The 26953-nt window shown below is 36.7% G+C and overlaps 3 protein-coding genes across 5 annotated transcripts; 2 read left to right on the forward strand and 1 right to left on the reverse strand.

The window, feature by feature from the left end:
* Positions 1 to 232: 232 nt before the first annotated feature.
* LOC126816594 (ADP-ribosylation factor 1) lies at positions 233 to 8969 on the forward strand. The gene is made up of 5 exons (XM_050543281.2): positions 233 to 549; positions 6799 to 6876; positions 7275 to 7348; positions 7787 to 8012; positions 8368 to 8969. The coding sequence occupies exons 1-5, from the start codon at positions 477 to 479 to the stop codon at positions 8571 to 8573; spliced, it is 657 nt and encodes a 218-aa protein (XP_050399238.2). The 5' UTR covers positions 233 to 476; the 3' UTR covers positions 8574 to 8969.
* Positions 8970 to 9551: 582 nt separating this feature from the next.
* LOC126816578 (phospholysine phosphohistidine inorganic pyrophosphate phosphatase) lies at positions 9552 to 19580 on the reverse strand. 3 transcript variants are annotated; one of them, XM_050543258.2, is made up of 7 exons: positions 19433 to 19580; positions 16866 to 17053; positions 15828 to 15981; positions 13655 to 13718; positions 12538 to 12630; positions 11840 to 11931; positions 9552 to 11611 (listed from the first exon to the last, which is right to left on the reverse strand). In XM_050543258.2, exons 2-7 carry the CDS (start codon positions 16954 to 16956, stop codon positions 11518 to 11520), a joined length of 588 nt encoding a protein of 195 aa, XP_050399215.2. In that variant the 5' UTR covers positions 16957 to 17053; positions 19433 to 19580; the 3' UTR covers positions 9552 to 11517. The 3 variants fall into 3 exon arrangements, with proteins under 3 accessions (XP_050399215.2, XP_050399212.2, XP_050399213.2); XM_050543255.2 differs by lacking the exon at positions 19433 to 19580 and adding an exon at positions 19136 to 19409; XM_050543256.2 differs by lacking the exon at positions 19433 to 19580 and adding an exon at positions 18695 to 18948.
* An 88-nt stretch (positions 19581 to 19668) lies between these two features.
* LOC126816574 (U3 small nucleolar ribonucleoprotein protein IMP4) lies at positions 19669 to 21740 on the forward strand. The gene has a single exon (XM_050543250.2). The coding sequence runs from the start codon at positions 19787 to 19789 to the stop codon at positions 20663 to 20665; it is 879 nt and encodes a 292-aa protein (XP_050399207.1). The 5' UTR covers positions 19669 to 19786; the 3' UTR covers positions 20666 to 21740.
* Positions 21741 to 26953: the final 5213 nt, after the last annotated feature.

Genomic DNA, 26953 nt, shown 5'->3' on the forward strand with positions numbered 1-26953 from the left:
GGTAAAATAAGATTAAGATTTTAGTGTTCCACTCTTCACTATTTGTAACATAATTACTTATTTCCATGCAAACTGTGATGATATGTGTTGACAGTTTTGCAATCCAGTATGTATCAATCGATTATCACGGCTACAAATATTGCAGCTAGAGAAATCTTTGTTGATCTGCCACGTGTTGAAAATGTAAATAAACAAGCCCCGATTCTCAAGACTCAAATATTATTGTATGACATTCGAGGCTATATAGTATATATCCGGAATCAATGACGTCTATTTACTAACGGCATTGTCCGGAATTATCGAACACGTCATTTTGAACAACAAGAAGGATACACGCAACTGTTTTAGTGTTTACAGACATAAATATCCTTACAGTATTTTTATACACGAAGATATGATATCCTACATTTATAGATGAAAGCTCTGAACACAACCACACGATATTTTTATGAGATCAATCCGGTTTCAATAAATACATGGTCATCATGGGGCAGGCAATGTGTAAAAATATATTATGGAAATCAAAAGAGGTCAAAATTCTTATGGTGGGTAAGTAGATCATACAGTGAATTTGTTAATTAAATGTTCATTATGGTCCCAGGCTAAACGAAAACTACCTCCCTTAGCGTCAAAATTAAGCTAATTAAAGATGCCTTCATTTGGGTGATATGATGATATAATCTATCAATAATTTGATTTAAATGAATAAATGCTTCTCAAAACATTGTATGCACGAGGAAATACCCCAAGCTATAAAAAATCTATCGTAGAATTCATTGTACATAAGACGATGTTGTCTTTAATCGCTGTCCATTTATCATAAATTCTAGGATTATCCCATGCCCACTTCTTTTACCGAAGTTTAGTGTCACAATCTGTTGTAGGCCTACGATAAGTCTCTCACTTTTTCCATGTCTGCTCACTATCATGTTTATCAACATATACATTATGCACTCCCTAATAAAAAGAGGTCAGACAATCTATGCGTGCAACGTTTGATGTCAGTGGAGCAGACAGCCCTAAATCGCCAGGCTGACAATTAATGACACCCTCTCATATTTGTCCTGTGCACTCTAAAAGGGTGTTTTTCAGGGAATTCAGTATATACCTAGTAAGATTGGGTGACTCTACTTTCCATATACCCAAATTGCCATAGTTTTATAGGAAATAACAACCCAATAAATAATTTTGTGGGAATGCATAGTTTTCTCTGTGGTCTGAAGCACCATTTCTAATGAGGTGCCTTGAACATGTGATATTAAAATGAGTTTTCCGCCATTATAGTTAATTATATATGTTACAAGTCCCTGTAGGTTACAGGTCCCTTCGTTCATTGTTAGTTCTCGTGATACGAGACATCCGGGTTATCTATTATGTTATTGTAATGGTGGCACGTCAATTAAAGTTATCAACAGTTGTCGCTGTCTGTGTTTGTCCCTGTAGTACTCCCCACTAAACTGTCGTGGTGGCTGATTGTGGATTTATTCCTTACGTCTCCGTGAACTGCAGGACTCGGCAAACAAGAAATATCATTCAACAGGCAGGTTACAGTGTACTGTAAATAGATTTCTGTTGGCTCGCGTAGAAGCGCGCCATATAATTTTTATTTTTAAGACGAACCCCCATCAATTTATCAATCAATGGCTTCAACTCGCGCCCCAAAGCAGCGTGTTTTGACAAAAGATGAAACTATCACCTCGTTCGAGGCCTGGAAACAGAACCTTACATACATTTTATCTCTAGATGACAACTTCGCCCCATTCTTCGCTCCCGATATTGTATGGTCTAAGAAAAGCAGGGATAACCCAAATCGAGGCTTTACCGACGAACGTGGGAAGACTGCAGCACAAAAGGTGGTTTTTTTAGAGCTCATGTTGGGTCAAATCGCCAATTTTTGCCCGGTGATAGCCCGCAACACCATTATTCACAAGTCTGTGAGTATAAGCTCTGTTTGGCAATCAATCCGTGCTCACTATGGATTTCAGAATAGTGGGGCACAGTTCCTTGACATCTGTGATATGAAACTAGAAATGGATGAAAAACCAGAAGACTTATTTCAGAGGCTGATCGCCTTCGTTGATGACAATCTATTAACTGTCGGATGCGGTCTTACACACTATGGAACTCAAGTTACCGAGGAGGAAATGTCTCCATCCTTAGAAAATCTGATAACAGTATTATGGCTTCGTTTAATCCACCCCGGTTTGCCCAAGCTCGTTAAGCAACGGTATGGAATCCAATTACGTACATGTACTATCGCGTCACTTAAACCAGAGATATCAATGGCCTTGTCATCCCTTTTAGAAGAGGTGGAAACTGCTGAAGAGGTTCGTTGCATGCGTATGGGTTCCCGACCACCGTTTCGCCCAGACTCCAGACTGCATAACCCCCCGCCAAGGCCACAAACCTTAAAGCCACAACGTGTTACAAAAAGATCGCCTACAATGTGTCCTCTATGCTTACAATCCAACCGAGGTTCCACTGACCATTACCTCAGTCTATGTCCATATTTGCCCGAGAGCGACAGAAAGTTTATGTCACGAGCCAGGCAGGTTATCGTCGATTCTGACGATGATGAGAACACTGATATCATTTCAGATGCCAATAATGCTGATACGCCAACTTTGTCGGTTTCATCACGAAGAGTCCAAGTCGATCAGTCTCCCTATCTTGATGCATTCTACGACCACCATGCCATCCGCATAACCGTCGACTCTGGTTCCGAAACGAATATGATAAGTCATCCTCTCGCTCTCCAGTTGGGCATTCCTGTTACTAAAAGTACACAATACGCTACTCAGGCTGATGGCCGAACATTGTTAAACGTTGTCGGAGAAACTCGCTTTGAGTTGACAAGAGACGATCATATCTTATCATTCACCGCATTAGTCGTGTCCTCTATGGATGTGGAACTACTTGGAGGAACCCCTTTCATGTCTGTCAACGATGTAGCCGTGCGACCTTCCAAGCAACACGTACTTATTGGTGGCCATATTTATCCATACGGTTCCTCTTCTCCAAAGTCAAGTCCATCGGTACGACGCACTCAAGCTTCTGTTTTAAGATCGAATACTGCTACCACTATTTGGCCTGGTAAATTCATAGAAGTAGATGTCCCAGCTGAACTCGACAACATCGACACAGTGGCCGTAGAACCCCGGCTAGATCTCTCTCCCCATCAGACCGAAGCATTATGGCCTGCTCCGTCCGTCTTACGACCGATAGGCGGAAAGTTACGTATACCTAACTCTACTGATTTACCAATCATCGTTCGCAGAAACAGCCACTTTTCTCAGGTGCTACCTGTGTATAACCCCCTGGTATCACCGAATTCAGCCAATGACATACACACACTGACCACATCCATGCCCAATCCGCCCTCATCTGCTGTTACGCTTGATCCGGATGAAATACTGTCACCTCTTGTTCACAAGCAGTTTCGCACCCTACTACGACAATACGACTCTGTTTTCAGCACAACACCCAAGGGCTATAACGGTGCATTTGGTCACTTCACCGCAAAAGTCAATATGGGTCCAGTCCTTCCACCCCAACGAAAAGGGCGTGTCCCCCAGTATGCTAAAGATAAGCTAGATGAACTACAATCCAAATTTGATGAGCTTGAGAGCATCGGAGTCTTCCGGAAACCCGAGGACCTGGATATGGTAGTCGAATACTTAAATCCGTCATTTTTGATCAAAAAGCCCAATGGTACATACAGACTGGTGACTGCGTTTGGCGAAGTCGGCAAGTATGCTAAACCACAACCATCCCTGATGCCAGATATCGATTCAACCTTACGGTCAATTGCCAGTTGGACTTACATAATTGCTACAGACTTGTCAAATGCCTTTTACCAAATTCCCTTATCCGCGGATTCTATGAAGTTTTGCGGCGTCGCTACCCCATTTAAGGGTATCCGGGTATATACTAGGTGTGCCATGGGTATGCCGGGCTCAGAGACAGCGTTAGAAGAGTTAATGTGCCGTGTGCTGGGAGATTTGATACAACAGGGATTTGTCGCCAAAATTGCCGATGATTTGTACTGTGGGGGGAATACTCCTGAAGAACTCCTAAAGAACTGGCAGGCTGTTCTCAATGCCTTACACACAGCCTCTCTCAACTTAAAGGCCTCTAAAACAATCATCGCACCGAGAAAAACTACCATTCTTGGATGGACCTGGTGTCAGGGATCTTTAACTGCAAACCCTCACAGAATCGCCACCCTATCGACGTGTGCAATCCCTAAGACTATTAAAGACTTGCGAGCCTTTATAGGTGCATACAAGTTCCTCTCACGTGTACTTCCGCAGTGTGCTAAATATTTGAGTCCACTCGATAGCCTAGTGGGAGGAGGAGCTCAGTCTAAAGATATAATCGTCTGGACGGATGACACGACTGCTTCATTCCACCTGGCACAGGCATATTTAAAAGATGCGAAGTCTATCACTTTACCAAGACCCAACGATCAGTTATGGATAGTCACAGATGGGGCAGTCAGAAGCTTTGGATTGGCCTCCACATTATACCTTATTAGAAACGACAAACTACAATTAGCTGGTTTCTACAGCGCGAAGCTCCCTGAACGAAAACATGGATGGAGTCCCTGTGAGATCGAAGCTTTATCTATTGCGGCATCCATCAAACACTTTGCTCCTTATATCATTCAGTCTGGTCACGTAGCTCAAATTCTTACCGACAGTAAGCCTTGTGTTGAGGCTTATTCCAAGTTACAAAGGGGTGAATACTCTACTAGTCCAAGAGTGACCACATTTCTATCCATTGCCAGTCGATATCAAGTTTTCATTCGCCACCTAGCCGGCAAGGTCAACATTCCGTCAGATTTTGGAAGTCGAAATGCTCCAGATTGTGAAGATATGAGTTGTCAAGTGTGCTCATTCATATCGGTTACCATGGACTCTGTTGTTCGTGCCGTGTCTGTGAAAGATATTATGAATGGATCGGTCAGGCTGCCATTTGTTAATCGCTCCATGTGGCGCCAGGCTCAGCAAGATTGTAAGGACCTGCGTCGAGTGCATGCCCACCTTGCACAGGGCACTCGACCATCAAAGAAATCTACCAATATTCATGACGTCAAACGGTACCTCAATACCGTCTCCATCGCATTAGACGGAACCCTAGTCGTTCAAAAGTCTGACCCTTTAGCTGTGACTCGAGACTTAATCGTCATCCCAAGGGACCTGATACTAGGTCTACTCACTGCGTTACACATTCGTTTGGATCACCCCTCAAGCTACCAAACACGTCTTATCGTTCGTAGATATTTCTACGCATTGGATTTAGATCAAGCCGTGGACGCTGTATCTAGAAACTGTCAACAATGTGCAGCTCTTCGCAAAATACCATCTTCTATTATTCAACAAACTAGCGAACCCCCACCTAAAGCTGTTGGAACCTATTTCGCCGCAGATGTTTTATGTCGCGCCAAACAGAAAATTCTCGTACTCCGTGAATGTGTTACCTCCAAAACTTCTGCGACCCTAGTTCCGGATGAAAAGCACCAAACTATCCGGGACGCCCTTCTCCAATTGTGCATTGAGATGGTACCAGTTGAAGGCTGTAGTATTATACGCTGTGACCCAGGCCCCTGTTTTCAAGCTATAGTTAATGACCGCTTACTGAACCAACATGGTGTTTATGTCGAACTTGGCCGAACAAAGAACATAAATAAAAACCCTGTAGCTGAACACGCCATCCAAGAAATCGAGGATGAGATCCTCCGACAGGACCCTTCAGGATCCCCCATCACCCCAGTTTTATTAAGCTGTGTCATTGCGCGCGTTAATTCTCGTCTTCGGGCCAGTGGTTTGTCGGCTAGGGAAATGTGGTGCAAGCGGGATCAAATCACCAATGAGCAGTTACTCATCGATGACAGTAATCTCATACATGCTCAACAAGTGCGACGTCACCAAAATCATCCTTACAGTGAACGGTCAAAAAACCCTCTTGGCAAGTCTGGTCCTCCACAGAACGTCCGTATTGGGGATTTAGTTTATTTATTTTGTGATCGTGATAAAAACAGGGCACGTGACAAATATATTGTCTCGGGTGTTCAGAACGGCTTTCTACAACTTCATAAGCTGAGGAACTCTCAAATCCGCTCGAAGACATACTCCGTCCATCCTACAGAGGTTTACAAGGTAAATATTTCCCCCACAGCTTGCTCCGTTGCTTCAGATGATAGCGAAGATGATACGGTCATCATTCCTTCTGTATTGACCACACCACTCGACCCGACTGCATCAGCTCAACTACCCGACCGTGGCGAGGCAGAAGCATCAAGCAGTTCGTCAGAATCTGATCTTATCGATGATACCCTGAACATCCAGACCCTGTCAAATACAGCAACAAGTGTTTCTTCTAACATACCAGGATTACCACGAAATCGTACACGCCAGTTGCCTAAAAAACTAATAGACTATGTTCTTTATTAAGACTTTTAAGTGTTTTCATGTCTAAAAGTTATTTTTAATTCCATAAATTGTTCTACAAGAAAAGGAAAAAAAGGGTCGCGCCATTATAGTTAATTATATATGTTACAAGTCCCTGTAGGTTACAGGTCCCTTCGTTCATTGTTAGTTCTCGTGATACGAGACATCCGGGTTATCTATTATGTTATTGTAATGGTGGCACGTCAATTAAAGTTATCAACAGTTGTCGCTGTCTGTGTTTGTCCCTGTAGTACTCCCCACTAAACTGTCGTTCATGGAAATTATGATTTTTTAAAGTTTATACAGATATCTGTGACATAATAAGAAAAGTCTTTATTTTTTGTAGGATTAGATGCAGCTGGGAAAACAACAATACTATATACTATAAAACTAGGTGAAGTTGTGACAACAATACCTACTATAGGTAATAAATTAAATGTATTATTCGCAGAAGTCTTTTATTATGATATAAAAATAGTTGCCCTCCAAAAACTTTTATACAGATTGGTCGTTATTAAATTTCTAGACAAATTCAAATCTCTAGAGAGACGTGGACACAACAGAACCCATGACAGTTGGAATTTGATAAGGAATATATTAGTAGAAATATCACTGTTCGATTCATTCAGATCAATTAGAGGCCAATCAAAAGGTTTTAGCAAAGATATAGGTGCCGTTAGCATGTTTCAACATGCCATTTACCGGTACATTGTTTCTGGAGGATGCCAATAAAAATCCATCAATTAAAGATTAGGGACTTTAATATACATATATATAATTTTCACTAAATAATATACTTAACTATTTTCTATGTTTTTAAAGGTTTCAATGTTGAAACAGTAGAGCATAAAAACCAGTCATTAACAGTGTGGGATGTTGGTGGAAGGGGTAAAGCGGTGAGTATATTTATGCATAATATCCTGGACAAATTTGGGGTGATAAGAAAGACTGTGCACATCAGAGCGTAAGTTCTATGATTAGTGATGTTTATTAAGTGCTTTGGTTTAAATCCAACACTTATATATGATTTCTACTGCACGCAAGTAGATCATTAAAATACAGCCATACACTCTGTTAGTCTGAAAATGACCTAGGTTGTGTCAAGTGGATGTTAAACCCTGTGTGCAGGATAGTATAAAATAACATACAGCATGAATATATTTTGCAAAAATGTGATTTATACAAGATTAGGACTCTCCAGGAATTACATTTCATTACTTTTACTATTGATAACTGATAAAATGTCATGAAATTTCCATTCATCTCTCACAAGGTTCTAACCATGCTGAATAAATTTTATGAGCAAGTACATAATTTGTGTTCTATTATTTCAGAGATTTCTCTATCGACATTATTACGCTTCAACGAATGCTGTTATATTTGTTATTGATAGTAGTGATCGTGAAAGATTAGATGAAGCATTAGAAGAATTTAACACCGTATTCTCAGAACCAGAATTATCAGACTGTACATTCCTGATATTATGTAACAAACAGGACTTGAAAAATGCTTCTACTGTTGAAGATATAATAGAGAAATTAAAATCTCATCCTTCAGAAAGTATGTACTGGTAAACTGTATGCATATTTGGTTTCCAAACACGTAGTACATGTACTGGTGTAGCCATCCCAGAACATTTGCAATATGACTGATGTTAATTCATAACATTGAGTTGATGCTATCTTTGTAACCCAATCAACAGTATTTATGAGATAAATAACATGAATGGAATCAGTCAGAAAAATTGCTCTGAAGTATAACCTAACTAAATAACGATATTATATGGTCTAGAATATGCAGAAGTTATTTACAAGAATCTACAGTACAGTACATTTCAGACAAAACAGTTTATCAATTTTTAGTACATTAACACTTTGATTTTATATAAACAAAAGCATTTTCTTTTTTGTTCCAGAAGTTGGAGTTTTTCCAGTGGTAGCACTAGACAGAAAAACTTTAAAAGAACCACTGAATTGGCTAACAGATACAGTAGCTAACAAGAAAACCAAGTCTTTAGCTGATGAGACTGTAGCACAAGCTAAAGAAATCATCAAACCAGTCTTCAGTCCATCAAACTACTTTAAACAAAGTTGGAATTATGTTAAAAGCTATTTTCCATGAATGGAATGTGAAATTTATCTACCTGTGTCATTCATATCTAATCTGTGATACATATTTTATATATAAAAAGCAATTTACTGTAGATCAAACTATTGTGTAATGGAAAGTAGAATGTGGGAATACAACTATCTGTTTTTAACTTAAATTTTTTGTATCTAATTCTAACTATACAATGAAAGAAACAAAAACTGAACTAACTGCTACATACAGACAATAATGGATATACCTACAGTTTGTAACAAATATGTGATGTTTGAAAACATGAGCTTTTAAACATAGATACCCCACTTTTATAGTTGACTCAAGAGTTGATTTTATATTATATTTTTTAAATATTTTTGTTGTTATTATTGAATTCATCTGTACAATGCATTAAATACAGAATATTTTTCACAACTTTTCTCTGTTGTTTTTCAACTTCAAAATTATGAAACATCATAATATATCATTGAGAACGTAGGTGGAAATATACCAATTTCAGAATTCTGCTCCTCCCCCCTTTAGGCTACTGAACCTATGTTGGAGAATTGCAGCTCATAATTAAAACAAGTAGCAGTTTGACCAAAATTTGTTATGCTATTAATAAAAAGTTAAACATTTACAAATTAATCTTTCTTATTTATTATAAATCACTCGATTAATTAAAGCAGTTTCACAATACATAACAAAAATGATACAAAATAATATGCTGATATCTTCCATAACTAAAATGGTTTAGCTTCAAACAGTGATAACTCTGCTCATTCTCTTTTCATTATCTATATTTTAACTATAATAATGAGAACTATCACCTCTTTATAGAAATCTTACATAATGCATCTGTAAGAATATTTCGATTAATGAAAACCTCTGTCATCTTTATTAATATTGTTGTTTTGGCTCTCACTTTCCCAAACTGAATTAGCTCATACAACATTTGGAAGCGGGATTAAGGTGGCAATATAATCATTATAATAAAGAGATTTAAAACCCTAAAAATTAAATTTTAACATTTTATTTACACATTATGTACAATCAAATAATTATCTCAGAATCTCCCAACCTCAATTTCCTGGTTTTATTTCTGGTTTAAACAATATTAATTTTGAAGATATTTAAAGGCATTAGGAATAGGATACAAATATTGATAAAAAGATAAATGTGCAAGTAACTAATGACTGCCATCTTTGTAATAAAATTTATGAATCAAATATTTATAACAATAGTCACATAATATTTGAAATTTACAAGGATAATATTTATGACTGGTGTTTACACATTCAAAGGAAAAACACACTGGTAATGAAATTTATAAATCAAATAACATTTATGACTGATTTCCATACATTCAAAGATAAAACAGAAAAAACCCTCCAAGACTGTTCTGGTGTTCAGTGAGCTTTCATAAAATATTTTTAACAACATTTGGCTTTTCAGATCTTAGTTAAAAAAAAATTGTAGTTCTAATGACTTACATATATACTAACAATTACTTTAAATTATTTAATCACCAGTACATTCCAAACAGATCTGTTTGAGGTAATCCAAATTTCAGAAATTCTTTCATTTTATGCAAATAAAGCTGAAAGCTTTAAAGCAGCTAAGTCTCTAACTCACTCAATGTCATCCAAAGTCTTCGACATTGAAAACACAAAATATTTGTCAATTTAATTTTAACATTGATGATGTGATCTTGCCAGGAAAAGATGGACTTCTGTTCTGATATCCAATAATTAAGACAAAATAAAAATTCTAACATTGGTACATGAATGTGTTTTAGTGCCATTTGTAACAAGAAACTCGAACAACGGGGCTAGACATATTCCAAAAGTCATGTGACACCATGTTCTTATCTGGAGAGCATGCACAATAAATACTATTGGTGTAGACTGGAATAACCAGACTCTAGAGATTGCCATTCGATTGGGACTTCTAGCATATTTCGTCGCACATAACCGATTTGAAAATAGAATAAAAACAGAAATGATATAATGTAAATCAGTTTATATACTTTCATATTACATTATTATATGCGTAGCGACCAATTTGTGTCAATTTCTAGGTCCCAAATATTAGTGATTTAGCTCCTTCAAATGTCAAATTACAACCAAAACAAAACATGCCAAATGAGTAAAATTTCAAATTAAACAAAATTCTATCAAGATCTGTCCTATATTTGGGAGAGATTCAGAAATAGGTGATCAAAAATTAATAATTTTGATGGGGGTCTCCCTTCTAACCAAATAAAACATATCCGCAAATGTGTATAAAACCTGATACTGATAAGATATTTTTGGACTGAGGATAGTGGTGACAACAATATAAGTTCAAATTAAATGTGAATCCAAATAAAAATCAGACAGAGGAATCCAAAACCATGTGAATACGGTAACATAGATTTTGATGGGATCCAAGACATAATTAACTTGATACAGTGACACTAGCAGGAGGAGTGGTTAAAAACAAAGTCATGGGTATCACAATGTAAGGAAGTAAGTTTTTACACTTATGAAATAGTAAATCCTATAAAGGATGGTTTTGTGATACCCTTGACTTTGTTTTTAACCAAATTAAATGTGGGCATGTAAAACTGTAAAAAAATTGACCAGTAGTTCTGTGTACATGCAAGATGGAAAATACAATAAAAGTTGTTATGGATAAATGGAAGCAACATATTCTAAGGGGAATTAATTCTGACTAGCTCACAACATTATGATGTTTAATCTGAATCTTACGAATCAAGTTCAGAATCATATCAATCAAGTCCAGAAATTACCTTAGCAAGGGTAACTTGGAATATAAATGTAATTTGATAGCTCTGTGTACAGATTGTAAATTACTGTATCAGTTGATTCACTTCAAAAGTTCTTATTTTGTACATTTCCAATGTATAAGTGATTAGAGGGAAATTATTCATTGGCGTATAGCTGTAGTTGAGTGTCATAAGTTCTCTGTTTATAATGTATTAGTTCTTTGATTCAATAATAAATTTCACAGCTTGAGCCAAATTATCTACTATTCCATCAGGTGTAACTTGGGAATGCTGTTCATCTTGAGGTCTGAAAATAATCATTTATATTAATTATCTTTATTAATCAACTTGATGTATTTACCAGTAGAGAACTATGAAAGAATGTCTGCTCTTTTATTTTGGTACAACAATTTCTTATTCTAATTAATAAAATTGAATGATTTTACTATTAAAAGAGGATTTATTGAGAATGTTTAATTATTAAAGTAACAATGACAAATTTTCTAACTAAACAGACTGCTACGCTTTTTTGTACCTAAATTTTCCTGTTCTGACTAGAACCCCTCTCATTCCACACGCCTGTGCTCCTCCAACGTCATTCACGATATCATCACCTATCATCACAGTCTGCAATTATATAATTCATAAACTAGAACAAGAGAAACGCATAGTAGGTAGTATTAAATATAAACTGTTACTATCTGAAATACAAAATTTAAACAGGGGCATACTTTTGACCAGATCTGGACAGTAAATTCCACCACCATGCAAATGGTACAGTCCTTACAGGGGTATGAAAAAGTAAGGTAAGAAAATAAAATAAAACAAAAATAAAATGAAATAAAGTATTTATATCAGGAAGGTATGTGAGTCAGTGTTCAAGTATCTTTCTTACAATGCCAATTACATCATTTTATTATGACCTTAAGTTTCTTGAAATGGTTTAAACATGCTATTTGGAGATCAAAAAGAGAGTGATGAAACAGTCTGCTAAGGCAAATAAAACATGTCAATACTACTCAGGTCTACTTCCACAATGGTGATATTCTACTTTGCTCATTTATACTCATTTGTACTACTTTATTTGTTTCCAGGGATATGTTTTGTCAGGCAAAGAAAAGAAAAATATACCCACAAACAACTTTGTCATCTTAGCCACAGAAATATTTGTCAAAATTTTCATTTTCTTTATAAATTAAGTATAACAATTAAAAAAATAAAAAAAGAACAAACCTCTGAGGCTTCGACACCCATATCCTCCAAAGCAGCATTAAAGAAATTTGATGATGGTTTCCCAACAACCTCTGCTTGTATATCACAAGCATACTGAAATGAAATTGTAATTTCAAAATCATGGATATTTTTTTCTTTTTGCTTAATACAGAAACTACATTGAAGATAGGGTGGATCTCTATCGCGTTCACAGGTCTTTCGGGAAAGGGGCGTAACTCTGGAATGGAAGGTTGCTGGAATTGAATATCAATCAGTTTCATCCATTCATGACCCCAATGCTTTACACCAAATTTAAAAATAAAATCACTCAAAAACTGTAGCCTCTTGTAGCAAGATTGTTAGAATTTTGGCTAATTATTAGATTCACACATTGTATAGAAGTCATATTGTCTCATGTGCACTTAAATCAAAATGAGTGAATGATTGATAAGATGACATATAAAAAAAGAGTTATAATTTGGTAAACATTCAATTCTAGGTTAATTACAGATATGTGTGAAATTTCTGGTGTAAGTTTCCACTACCCATATAAGGGTGGTTTTCGATGTCATTAGGCTAATTAACCAATCGTTATAATTAATTACGTCATATTTGACCAATTAGATAATTGAAGGTCCAAAACCCAAAGCTACAAGACCATCATATCTTTGAGCATTCTATATCAGCAGACATGCCCCAGCAAGTCTGGCTGGACGGGGTTTGAGAGAATGACTTTATTGTAATCTATTCTGCATTGTATCATATGTAAGCAGCTTGATATATAAAATGTAAAAACGAACTGATGTACTGAGGAGAGAAGAAGAGAATACACAACGTGAAAAGGACATTTAAAAAGTCAATGAACAATTAAAAATACTAGACAATCACAAGGCTATTAAAATATGTAGAAGAGAAGAGAGAGTATGCATTACACGTTGGATGTGGGGATTTTTCCCCGTGTATTTTCCACATCTAGCCAGCAACTGCATGGTGCTACACTCTACTGCATTCACCGGCCAGTTATTTTAAGCTATCTCTTTCCATATCCTTCGATATCGATCAGAAAATACAATCTTCATGAAAGTAATATCTCATGTAAATAAAATTCAAGCTGATTTATACAAATTGTTATAATTACCTCTAATGCTTTCATATAACAACCAACATCTAAACACAGTTCACCAGCATCTTTATAATACTTTCTGCAAAAAATCTGAAGTTTAATACAAAGAAATAGCATTTAGATTTTAATTTTCAAAAGAACCAAGTTTATAATGGAATATAGGGATAGCTAGTTTTGTATGGCACTTATAACTCACACCCAAAAAATCTGTTGTCATGATCTGCCCCCAAAACCACTGACACCTATTTTATACCACTTGTTAATTTAGACTTACAACACTTGTATCTCAGCAATCTGAGATTAGTCTTAAATTTTGTACACTAGTTAATTTGAGCAATTCTGACCGAAAATTATTTGTACCAATCAGAGACGACCCGGAAAGAGATAGTGTCAATATCAAATATTGTCTATAAACAATATTTTATTCATAAATGAATGGGAATGACAAACATGGCCTATTGAACCCCTCTCAAAAGAATGAAGTCTTAATAAAAGATAGGTTGCCAAGCAAAGAAACATACGCCCACAACAGCTAAGTCGTGCGGCAAAGGGTTGTCGCATATATTTTCTTTTGTCAGTAAGGAGAACGTCTACAACACATAAAAAATTTTATTACGAGTAATAACCCATTTAGTAATTATCAGAAATCATTAGAATTTGTTTCGACTTTTTTTTTTATGATCTTGAACAATTTATATTAACGTGAGCCTCTAGACTCTAGAGCATCCACAAAATTTTTCAAGGTGATTAAGGACCATAACTCTGGCAGTAATTATTGGAAATTCAGTAAGATTCTTCATCTTATGACCTTAAACACTGTGTATATTAACTTTAGCCTCTAGAGCGTCCACAAGATTTTCCAAAGTGATCATGGGCCATAACTCTTTCAGTAATTATCAGAAATCGTTGAAAATCAATAGTCTACTTTGTCTCATGACCTTAAACACTGTGTATAAATTTAGCCTCTAGATCATCCACAAGATTTTTCAAAGTGATCAAGGGCCATAACTCTGGCAGTGGTCATTCTGGCTGTTTTAGGTGGTACAAATGTCAGCTAATCTATCCTAGCTGTGGTCTGGAAATTAGATAACTCTTGTCAGGGATACTCCGCCACTACAAATGTCTGGCAATTACATAACTTTGTCAGGGGTACCCCACCACTAGAAATGTCTGTCAGAGTGTTTTTGTAATGCCTGAAGATGTACGGTTCAACTGCTATACGATTTTCATGTGGTACGTGACTATTATCATGTCGGAGGAAAGATTCTATTTTGATGGCATATTCTCGGGTTTATAATGATATTTTGAATGGGGTTTATGTTTAATAAAAAGAAGAAATAAACAAGCTGAGAAATGTCGACAAATATTTTGATTGGAATAGTATACATGTAAGTAGTCAATTGTTTTACACGATAGCGTGTGCGAGTGCTATTATTTAGCAGATGATGTCACTGGCTTGTTATCGTGGAGCGACAGTCACTGCCAAAAGAATTTCTGGTTGTCTTTTTTCTACTTCCATCCGTATAGAAGTCAGAACGTAGAATAAGAGGAATGCCAGACTTCTGCTGAAAAAAGTTTCGACTTTTACCCTGAAAAGTACGGTAATTTTGTAGGTGATTTAGAACAAAAGTACAGTTCGACAGTAGTCAGCAGGCTTTCATTCTATCGTATTACGACAACACATAATTTTGTAGGAATATTACTGACATAAATTTGAATACTGACGGGAATTAAATATGAAAATAACGAGGCGCACCTATTTTTTTCATTACGTACGAATTTGAATATTTTGTTGACACATGGTTTTTAATTGTGGTCGGAAATCGCCTGCTTAAATAATAAGAGTTATGCCCCTTTATTTTCGGTAAAAATGTCTGACAAGAAAATTTTTGAAATCCCATCACTGGTTGGGGGCCATGGCATTTTATGCATGGAATACCACACCTACCACCAGATACCTGGCAGACATACATTCTGATGATATCAGATATGCATGCACTGATACCATATAGGAGAAATTGGTACACTTTTCAGCTAGGTTGACGCTCCCCGGGCAGAACAGTAGGATGTTAAACCCTACATCATTTCATTTCTTTATGTCAAACTTCTTACGATCACATTAATTTAATGTTCCAGTTATTTTTGCTTTAAAATAGATGAAATATAAAACAATAAATGGATTAATTACCCCTTTCCTAATGAAAATAAAATTGGATTTTCCATTGCAATCAACATTTGGAAAGCTCTATTCAAATTTTCATAACTTAATTCAGTTGTGGCATCACCTATCACAACACAATTAGGATTGGAACAGTCTATTTCACTCAAGTCTTCCATTGCAGCTGAAAAAGGGAACATTGATTATCAGATATGGATATAAAATAACTTTTATCGCCCCTCCATCCCATCAAACTGGTCCACAATCCACACTGACGAAGGAAGAGTCTTATTAGTGTGTTTGTGGTTTTATGTGGTTGTCAGCTTTTTTTTAAAACTTGATATGGGCGATGTATCCCTTTTGTGTTATTATTTCACATTTCATTCTCCATTCATGCTTGGATTGTTTGAGGCTATTTTTTGTCTTTGCCATTGCCATTTGACATCTTTACCGCTACTGTATTGTATTATGTATATAAAGCACAAGTTTGTAATGTCTGATTGGGCATATTCCTGGTCAAATGTGTGCCAATCCACATGTCAGCCGGCATTGTAGCATATACTGGCTCAAATATGACATCTTGGAATTATTTTCAGAATCATGATAAAAATCTCAAAACTGGATAAACTTTTTATGTTTTCAATTGTCAAAGATGTATTCTTGCAAACCACATTTGTAAGAGAGAGAGAAATGGGGTTTAACGTCCACTTGACACAAACTAAGTCATTTTGGGACTAACATATGGTTTAATTTTATTTCAATAATTCGCTTGTGCATAGGGGTCTTTAGCAGTGGGAGGAAACCGGAGGACCAGGAGAAAACCCACAAGGTTGGACAGGCTACTCCTTGTCACGTACATCCGGGGAATCGAAACCACGACAACTGACTCAATGACAAACCTTATGATACAGCGTGCACGCGTTATCCATTCAGTCATCCCATCCCTTAAACCACATTTGTTTTTCCGATGTTATATTATCAGGGTTTCAACTCCAAACCCATACAACAAGTAATTGTGAAAAATACAGGGGGTAATTAATCTATTTCTTTGTTCAAAGTATGACAAACCTGATGATACTAATGTATGTGGTCTAAGATCTCTCTTTTTCAGAATCTGACACATTGCTGGTATAGGTGGAAATACATGAGATTCTTCCATTGAAAACCCAAGTTCATGTAGTTTTTTCACCAGTTTCCTTCTTGTACATTGGGTTTCATTTGTACAAAATCTAACAGGAATACCAAGTTTATTTAACCTGTGAGAATACAGAAAAAACCCCATAGTATTTAACAGAATAATCCCAGAATATTGAGAACTACACGTAAGTGATTATGCATGTCATGCACAAGTCAGAACACCTGATTTCATTTATTTGAGGAATTTTCATAGCCAACAAACTTTTGTTGTAGCCTACTGCTAAAGTTAAAACACTGAGCTGGTGACTGGCCCTAAGGTTAGCTTCTGTTGTTGTACTAAGTGATTAACATCCTCTTCATTTTTTATTATCTTAGCGCACGTGCAGGGGTCTCTCCAAGCCACATATGCTCATACCAGGGATTGAAACCACAACTACAAGCCAGAGGTGACCAGCCAGCTAAAGGTTGACTTCTGCCCAGTAGCTTCTTAAATACAGGCCCAAACCATTACTCATGTTAGACAAGCCTCGCTCGATCATCATTACTAAAGTCGGTACGATAAAAAACAAAGTCTTGATTATCCATTTCTACGTTTAATTATCCTTCATAAATCTATTCCAATCCGCTAAATATTGCATCAAGAGTTGACTATGGTCTAGATAAGTTAATTAAAGATACATTATGGGAGATTCAATAAAGGATTGGCAGTTCTCACTATAATAGTTAAAAACTAGATAATGTAAAGGCCATTTGCTGAAAATTTTATTCAAATTGATCCACTATGAACCAAGAACTAAGCAGTTGAAATTTCCGCCTAGCCTCGATCATCATTACTATAGTCAGTACGATAAACAGCATAGTCTGGATTAACCATTTAATCTATAAATCGTGAAGGAAAGTTATGCAGTAAATCGGCGCACAATCCACTAAAGATCGCAGGCTAGCGATGCCATCTAGAGTTGATTATGGTCTGGATAGGTTAATTAATGTCTAATTAATAATTTAGATAACATTTCAGGCCTAAAGAAAGACTTGCAATAGACAGATTTAGCTCTTGCATAATGTATGTTTAATGTCTAATTGTTAATTTAGATAACATTTCAGGCCTAAAGAAAGACCTGCAATAGACAGATTTAGCGCTTGCATAATGTATGTTTAATGATACTAAATTAGAGTTTATCAGCAAGTAACTATTAACTATGTAGTTTTCAGAAGTAGCCTACATCAACAATGGGTCGGGTTCAATAACTCTTGAAACTACTTTTATGATAATTTTTAATGCTCGATATCAATCCTAAAGCCTGTCAGGGATCATCTTAGGAACTCTCCGTAAAAATATTCACTATTTATCACCAATTCGAGAGTCGAGTCAACGATTTTTTTAATAAACGTCATAGACTCAAATGTCTGACTAATAATTTGAGACTTAGTCTCTCGTTTGACATAAAATTGAGTTTATGTCCAGGTCACTACCTTTTGATCCTACCTTTATTCAAAGTAAAAAAATGTTGTTTCGCACAAAAAAAACATTGATTTATCGGAAAACCACATCATGTTTTTATTGAGTAGGCCTAGCCTACAAGCAATGATCCGAGAACGGTCAAGTAAAAACTTGGACCTTATTCCATGGTAAGGAGTTGACATTGGAGAATATTGAATATTAATGGAGCTAAATTGCTAATATTTGGGACCTAGAAATTGACCCAAATGGGTCACAACGCATATAATAATGTAATCTGATTGTATATAAACTGATTTACATTCAATTGTTTCCGTTTTGACTCTAATTTTAAATCAGTTATGTCCAGCGAAATACGGCATAAGTCTCAACTGAATGCCAATTTCTAGCTTCTGGTTATTCCAGTCTACTGCGCATGCTCTCCAGATAAGATATATGGCGTCACACGGTTGTTGAATATGTCTAGCCTCGTTCTTTCTGGTCACTTGTTACAAATGACGCTGAAACGCACTATGAGTATGACTATGGTACATGATTCGTGTACCAATGGTTACGGTAAAATGTTTATTTTGTCTTAAATATTGTCAGAAGCCTACCATGAGTACCTTTTCCCGGTAAGATTACAACATCAATGTTGATTTGTATTGACAAATAATTCGTGTTTTCAACGTGTAAGACTTTGGATGATATTGAGTTAGAGACTTAGCTACTTTAAAGAGAAAGGGGTTGTTTCTTTACTAACTCTAAAACGGCTGAAATGGAACCATTTATTGCGTTTCCGCCCCCATTTCCACTTTCATACAAAACTCCTGTGATGTCTAATAGCACCCCTTTAATCGGCTTTTGTGTCCACAAAGCCATAGCCCTTCACTTCATCGGCAGTCTCTGTTACCAAAGCCTATCGTATGGGCGTGCTCCACCCTACAACGAATAGCCTACAGACATAACCTTGATGATACAGTCAGGTTATAACTTATTAACGCGTTGCTGTTTGGGGTAGGTAAATTATAAATTACTCCATGATACCGAATACACTTACAGTGCGTCTATTTATCGCAATTCTCTCTCTCTTTTACATTGCATTTTTATTGTATTTTTGGAGTATCGGAATTTACATTATCTTCCAATTTTTAATAAAAAGGCATTGTTTCGAGGCGGTATCATCGGGGAGGAAAATGGTTAAATCAAGTACAAGTCAAAAATGACGTGAGAGCATAACAGGTTCCGGTTGCTGCGAGAGTCATTGCATCTAGCAAAGTAAGTCGGACTACACATGCGCATTTTAAACAGTATTGAGACAACACGTGGATTTTGTTTTGTGTTTTAATACATTTCACCTTTCAGATTGTTATGATAATATTAACAAACTGACCGATTACAGAATTGATTCACGATGCTACGAAGGCAGGCTCGTTTGCGACGAGAATATGTTTATCGAAAAACACAAGAAAATAAACTAAGGACAATCCAAGAAAACAAGCAAACGATAAAAAAATCGCTTGATGAAAATCGACGAATTCCTAGTCAGTTGGCAGAAAATGCTATTGATATTCAGAAAACCATAGGGTGGGATGACGAAGGAGGAGAAGGTGCAACAACTAATGTTGATGATGAATATAAATGGGCTGGAGTTGAAGACCCTAAAATCATTGTTACCACAGCAAGAGACCCCAGTTCCAAATTAAAAGAATTTGCGAAAGAAGTGAAATTGCTTTTCCCGAATAGCCAGAGAATTAATCGCGGACACTATGATATAAAACAGTTGATTGAAGCATGTAGAGCAAACAGTGTTACAGATCTTGTCATTATTTCTGAACATAGAGGTACACCTGTCGGACTGATTGTGTGTCATTTGCCTTATGGACCAACTGCTTACTTTTCTTTATTTAATGTGATTATGCGTCACGATATACCTGAAGTAGGAACCATGTCTGAAGCGTTTCCACATCTTATATTTCAAAATTTTTCGTCAAAATTGGGAAATAGGGTACAAAGTATTTTGAAATACCTTTTTCCTGTTCCAAAAGAAGACAGTAAGAGGATAGTAACTTTTATTAATGATGATGATTTTATATCCTTTAGACATCATGTGTATGAAAAGGGTGAAGGAAAAGAAATCAAACTGAAAGAAGTAGGGCCCAGAATGGAAATGAAAATATATCAAATTATACAAGGAACAATTGAAAACACAGCAACAGCTGATGTTGAATGGGTTCATAGACCATACATGAACACAGCTAAAAAACGCAAATTTTTATCTGATGAAATATAAGTTACAGCTGTTACACTGTATATTGATATTATCTTTTCTATGTATTGTATAATATTTGTTAAAGATACATTATGTAAGATTTAGATAAAGAACTAGCCATTCTTGCTATAATAGTTCGAAAGTCGATGTAAAATGAATAATTTGAAAATTTCATTCAAATTACTCTATTGCAAGCGAAGATATTAGCCTTTGAAGGTTTGACAGACGTGTGCTATAATTTCAACCACCGTACTGGTTGATCGAAGCTAAGTCTCCATCCTCCATATTTGATTAAATCAAAGTATCGCTGAACCATTCTAATCTATTTAATATCGGAGAAATCTGATGTCATCGTGAGTTGATTAAGGCCTGGATCAGTTAATTAATGTCTAATTAATACTTTAGAAAACATTTCAAGCCTAAAGAAAGACCTGCAATAGGCAGATTTAGCTCTTGCATAATGCATGTTTAAAGATACCTTCCCACGTACTAACTGTATGATTTGATGATATATTTAGACTAAAAACATATTCAAATTAATTAATCTATCAAAAATTTGCTTTAAATCCTTCTCAAAACTGTGTATTCCCGAGGAGATACCCGAAGCTACATGTATGTTTAGAAGCCATGTTTGTCACCTAACTTGATTGAGGGAGGGTCCATTTTTCAGAATGTATTTGTCATTAGTTACTGTCCATTTATCATTCATATTGAAGCCTAAGTAAATTCTTGAATTAAATTCTGCCGTTTAATTGCAGAGTCTGTTATATGTTTACACCCCTCAATGTTCCCAAAATCACCTAACCATTCCATCTAGAAATAACAACTTCTCCCTATCTTCTATGTCAAGCTTGTAGACAATAAGCCGTCGGGTTGCCAGTTGGTGATACCCTGACATTTTTTCCCAGTGCTTGCCCCATATGTGTTTTTTGGGTGATCCATTATATTTTTTTAGTAAGATTGGGTGTCTATATACTTTCCATATATACCAAATTTGCCATACTTTTATTGGAAATAACCACCGATAACTAGTTTCATGAGAAAGTATCTTTAATTTAATTGAATATAAAAAATTAAAACTATGAAAATATTTAAACCTGTGTTGTGAATTGTCTTTTTGTAGTACTATTTGATAATTTATGCGAAAATGTATTTAGACGAATATAAGTGCACAAGAGGACATGAGTTATAATTTCATAAATACATCTGTTTTATTATACGCCCACATCCGTCCACAATTGTTTGTGGACACTCTACAGGTCACAATTTTTATCCGATTTCAATGAAACTTGAAATATAGGTTTATCCCCCTAAGATCTTGGTTCCTTTAGATATTGGCATGTATCGGACCTCAACTTCATAGATTACGGCCCCTGATTGTACGAAAAATCACTATTTAGCTTGTGGACCCTATAGAGGTCACAATTTGTATTTGATTTTGATGAAACTTGAAATGTAAGTTTATAAACAAATGATCTTGGTTCTTTTCGATATTTACGCATATTGCAACGTAACTTCCTGAATTATGGCCCCTGATTGTACGAAAAATCGCATTTTTAGCTTGTGGACCCTATAGGGGTCATAATTTTTATCCGATTTAGTATATCACCATTACACCCTAAGGATGGTTGAGTTCAAATTTCGTGAAAATTGGCCCAAAACTGACAGACAAAATGGCCGCATCTCGATCTCAAATAGTGCAAAAATATGGTATATCAAGGTTGTGGACCCTCTAGAGTTCACAGTTTTCTTATGATTTTGATGAAACTTGAAATGTAAGTTTATAACCCAAAGATCTCGGTTCCTTTAGATATTCGTGTTTATCGGACCGTAACTTCCTGAATTATGGCCCCTTCCTTATTGTACGAAAAATCACATTTTTAGCTTGTGGACCTTATAACGGTCATAATATTTATCTGATTTAAAAAAACGTTTGAATATATCACCATTACACTGTAAGGTTGGTTGAGTTCAAATATTAAAATCGGACCAAAACTGACGGACAAAATGGCTGCTCCTCGTACGCAAATAGTGTAAACATCTGGTATATCAAGATTGTGAACCTCTTTCTAGCGGTCACAATTTTGATCCGATTTTGATGAAACTTGAAATGCATGTTTATAACCCAATGATCTTGGTTCCTTTCTATATTCGGGGGATCGCGTGGCTAAGTGTCTGATCCCTGCATTGGTCGAGAAAGTTCATCCAGATTTTCCGGCGTGGTTCCCCCTTGTCAGTGGTGCAGGATGGAGGGCCTGACAAGGACAGCTGTCTAGTCGTTCAGATGGGACGAAAAACCGTGTACACATTGGCGTGCACGTAAAAGATCCCCTGACAGTTGGAATTCGATAAGAGTAGGCCATAGTGCTGCTGTCCGGGCAAAATTTCCCTCATAGCACACTGTATGGTGTAATGTGTATGCCTGTCTTCATTAGCCCAGTTCGGAGCAGAACAGTAGGACACTAAACCCCATTTCATTTCATTTCATTTCATTTCTATATTCGTGCATATCGGATCGTAATTCCTGAATTATGACCCCTAATTGTACGAAAAATCATGTTTTTAGCTTGTGGTCCCTGTAGAGGTCACAATTTTTATCCGATTTAAAAAAAGGTGCGAATATATCGCCATTACATATCCGAACATAACTTCCTGGGTTATGGCCCCTGATTGTTTGAAAAATCGCATTTTTAGATTGTGGATTCTCTAGAGGTCACAATTTTTTTTCTGATTTTAAGACGGTTTGAATTCGAATTTCGGGAAAATCGAAATGAAACTGCCTGACAAAATGGCCGCTCTTTGTACGCAAATTGTGTAAAAGTATGTAATACGAAGGTTGTGTACGCTCTAGAGGTTACAATTTTTATCTGATTTTGATGAAACTAAAAACATATCTTTATATCTTTAGCGTGTTCTCTACCCATCTCTTGCAAAATGTTGGCGTATCTTGCGTGGCAACAGCTGGTTATTTTATTTTACTGTATTGAGTCAAACTATATTGGGAATTTCCAGAGTCAACAATGGATGCTTTATATATATACTAACCCTAGAATTTACCAAAATACTCATTTTTATAGCTCAGAGCAACGAGGGGGTCAGGAAGTGTTCTCAGGGGTGCTTTAAAATTCACTGACAAATTATATCTATTTTTTTATGGTCGAAAATCTTTTCACAGGGGTGAGGGGGTGAAACTTCTAACCTTCCCCCCCCCCCCCGTTATGGGCCTGATGTGGACGAATATTGCTGTCACCCCTGTCTGTGTGTATGTTTATGTGTCGCCTACAGGTCGCAATTATTAACTGATCGTCTTGAAACTTACATACTTAAAGGAGCTAAATCGCTAATACATGTATTTGGGCCCTAGAGATTGACCCAAATGGGTCGCAATGCATATAATAATGTAATCTGATTGTATATAAACTTATTTACATTCAATTGTTTCTATTTTGACTCTAATTTCAAATCAGTTATGTCCAAGTAAATACGGCAAAAGTCTCAACCGAATGCCAATTTCTAGCGTCTGGTTATTCCAGTCTATTGCGCATGCTCTCCAGATAAGATATGGCGTCACCATTTGACATGATTTGTTGAATATGTCTAGCCTCGTTCTTTCTGGTCACTTGTTACAAATGACGCCGAAATGCACTATGGTACACGATTTGTGTACCAATGGTAAAATGTTTAAATATTGGATATCAGAAGCCTACCATTTCCCGGTAAGATTACAACATCAATGTTGATTTGAATTAACAAATAGTTCATGTTTCAACGTGTAAGACTTTGGATGATATTGAGTTAGAGAGACTTAGCTACTTTAATCCTTATACCCTAAGGATGATCCCTATTGTTTTTGGAGCATGCCTGACCCCCAGGGGCAGAACCACGCCCATATTTTGTATTTTGTTTGTTGTCTACAGGTCACATTTATTAACAGGTCAACTGCAAACTTTGCATACTTATTCCTTATAATACCGAAAAGGATCATCACTATTGTTTTCGGTACATGCCCAACCCCCAGGGGCAGAGCCACGCCCATTTTCTTTTTGTGTGCCTTTGTGTCGCCTACTGGTTGCAATTCTTAAAGATACATTATGGGAGATTCGATAACGAGTTGGCAGTTCTCACTATAATAATTAAAAACTAGATAACGTAAAGGCAATTTGCTGAAAATTTCATTCAATTGATCCACTATGAACCGATAACTAAACGAATAAAATTTCTGCCTAGCCTCGGTCATCATTACTAAAGTCAGTATGTTAAACAGCATAGTCTCGATTATCCACTTAATCGTTTAAACGAGAAGGAAAGTTATGCAGTAAATCAGATCACAATCCACTTAAGATCGCAGGCTAGCGATGCCATCTAGAGTTGATTATGGTCTGGATAAGTTAATTAATGTCTAATTAATAATTTAGATAACATTTCAGGCCTAAAGAAAGACCTGCAATAGACAGATTTAGCTCTTGAATAATGTATGTTTAACTGATTGACTTAAAATTTACATAATTATTCCTTATACCCTAAAGATGATCCTTATTGTTTTTGGTGCATGCCCCACCCCCAGGGTCAGAGACACCCATTTTTTGTATCTGTTTGTCGTCCTCAGGCAGGATTTCTTAATGGATCCACTTCAAACTTTGCATACTTATTCCTATAACCTAAGAATCATCACTATTGTTTTTGGTGCATGCCCAGTTGCCCACCTCCTGGGACAGAGCCACACCCAATATTTGTGTGCGTCTTGTGTTAGCCTACAGGCTGCAATTCTTAACAGATCCTTTTGAAACTTTGCATACTTATTCCTTATACCCTAAGGATGATCCCTATTGTTTTTGGTGCATGCCCCACCCCACCGCCCAGTGGCAGGAACATGCTCATTTCCTGTATTTGTTTTTTTTGTCATCATCTACAGGCCACATTTCTTAAGTGTTATCTTGAAACTTTGCATACTTATTCCTGATACCCTAAGGAACATCCCTATTGTTTGTGGTGCATGCCCAACCCCCAAGGGCAGATCCACGCCCATTTTGTTTTTGTGTGTCTGTGTGTCGCCTACAGGCCGCAATTCTTAATAGATCGTCTTGAAAACTTTTCATACTTATTCCTTATACCCTAAGGATGACCTCTGATATTTTTGGTGCATGCCCGACCCCCTGGGACAGAGCCACGCCCAATTTTAGGTGTGTTTTGCCTACAGGCCGCAATTCTTAATAGATTCTTTTGAAACTTTGCATACCTATTCCTTATACCCTAAGGATGACCCTTATTGTTTTTTTGGCGATTGCCTGATCCCCAGGTGCAGAGCCACAACCTCTTTGTCGTTGTGTTGCCTACAGGCCACGATTCTTAATGGATCGTTTTGGAACTTGGCTTATGTATTCCTTATAGCCTAGAGACCAGAACTGCATGTTCCGACTCCAAGGGGCAGAGCCACGCCCAATTTTTGTGTTTATCGTATACAGGTCGCAATTCTGAATTGATCAGCTTGGAACTTGGCTTATGTATTCCTTATAGCCTAAGCGCCACAACTATTGATTTTGGTGCATGCCCCGACCCCCAGGGGCAGGGTCATGCCCAATTTTTACGTTTAGCACCCAAAGGCCACAATTCTGAATAAATTATCATGGAACTTTGTATACTTACTCCTTATACAACTATTGATGTTGGTGCATGATCCCCCCTCCCACCTCACCCTTTTGGTGGTGCCACACCCACGTTTTGTTGATAATTTGTCTGTAAATGATATACAAGTTGCAATTATCAACTTTTTTGGATCCAAATCGGAATGATCCAGCATAGGGTTGTACCTATTTATTTTGATCCATGTCCAACTCCAAGGTTTTTGTCTACAGACTGGAATTCTAAATGGATCATCTTGGAACTTGGTATATTTATTCCTTATACTGCAAGGATAGCAACTATTTATTTAGGTGCATGTCCCGTTAATTTTTATCTGTAAATACTTTACAGGTTGCAATAATTAACAGATTTTGTTCAAATTCAGCATACATATATATGTATCTATTATTTCAATAACAGGGTGGTGCTTATTTATATTGTTCCATATCCAAACCCCAGGGGCAGAGCCACGCCCAATCAATGTATTTATCATCTACAGGTGGCAATTCCTTATACCATAAAGACAGCAACTATTTATTTTGGTGCATGCCCCGACCCTCTGGGGCGGTGTCACACCCACTTTTTTGTTAATATTTAGTCTGTAAAGTTGTCAAAACAAACGCCTAGCCTTCTTTGCCTCTTGTCATATAACATTCATTACAGCCATTTCATATTTCATTCTGTTCATTT

Source organism: Patella vulgata, chromosome 3 (assembly GCF_932274485.2).
Source record: "Patella vulgata chromosome 3, xgPatVulg1.2, whole genome shotgun sequence".
Lineage (NCBI taxonomy): Eukaryota > Metazoa > Mollusca > Gastropoda > Patellidae > Patella > Patella vulgata.

Excerpts from the sequence above, each read along its gene's own strand:
- LOC126816594 (XM_050543281.2), top strand. The coding sequence starts at position 477 with ATGGTCATCATGGGGCAGGCAATGTGTAAAAATATATTATGGAAATCA. Across the intron at positions 550-6,798 it reads GGTCAAAATTCTTATGGTGG|GATTAGATGCAGCTGGGAAA; the intron begins GTAAGTAGATCA and ends TATTTTTTGTAG. Across the intron at positions 6,877-7,274 it reads GACAACAATACCTACTATAG|GTTTCAATGTTGAAACAGTA; the intron begins GTAATAAATTAA and ends ATGTTTTTAAAG.
- LOC126816578 (XM_050543255.2), bottom strand. The coding sequence starts at position 19,254 with ATGGCTTTGTGGACACAAAAGCCGATTAAAGGGGTGCTATTAGACATC. Across the intron at positions 15,982-16,865 it reads ACATACATTAGTATCATCAG|CTGCAATGGAAGACTTGAGT; the intron begins GTTTGTCATACT and ends TCCCTTTTTCAG. Across the intron at positions 13,719-15,827 it reads TTATTTTCATTAGGAAAGGG|AAAGTATTATAAAGATGCTG; the intron begins GTAATTAATCCA and ends GATTTTTTGCAG.
- LOC126816574 (XM_050543250.2), top strand. The coding sequence starts at position 19,787 with ATGCTACGAAGGCAGGCTCGTTTGCGACGAGAATATGTTTATCGAAAA.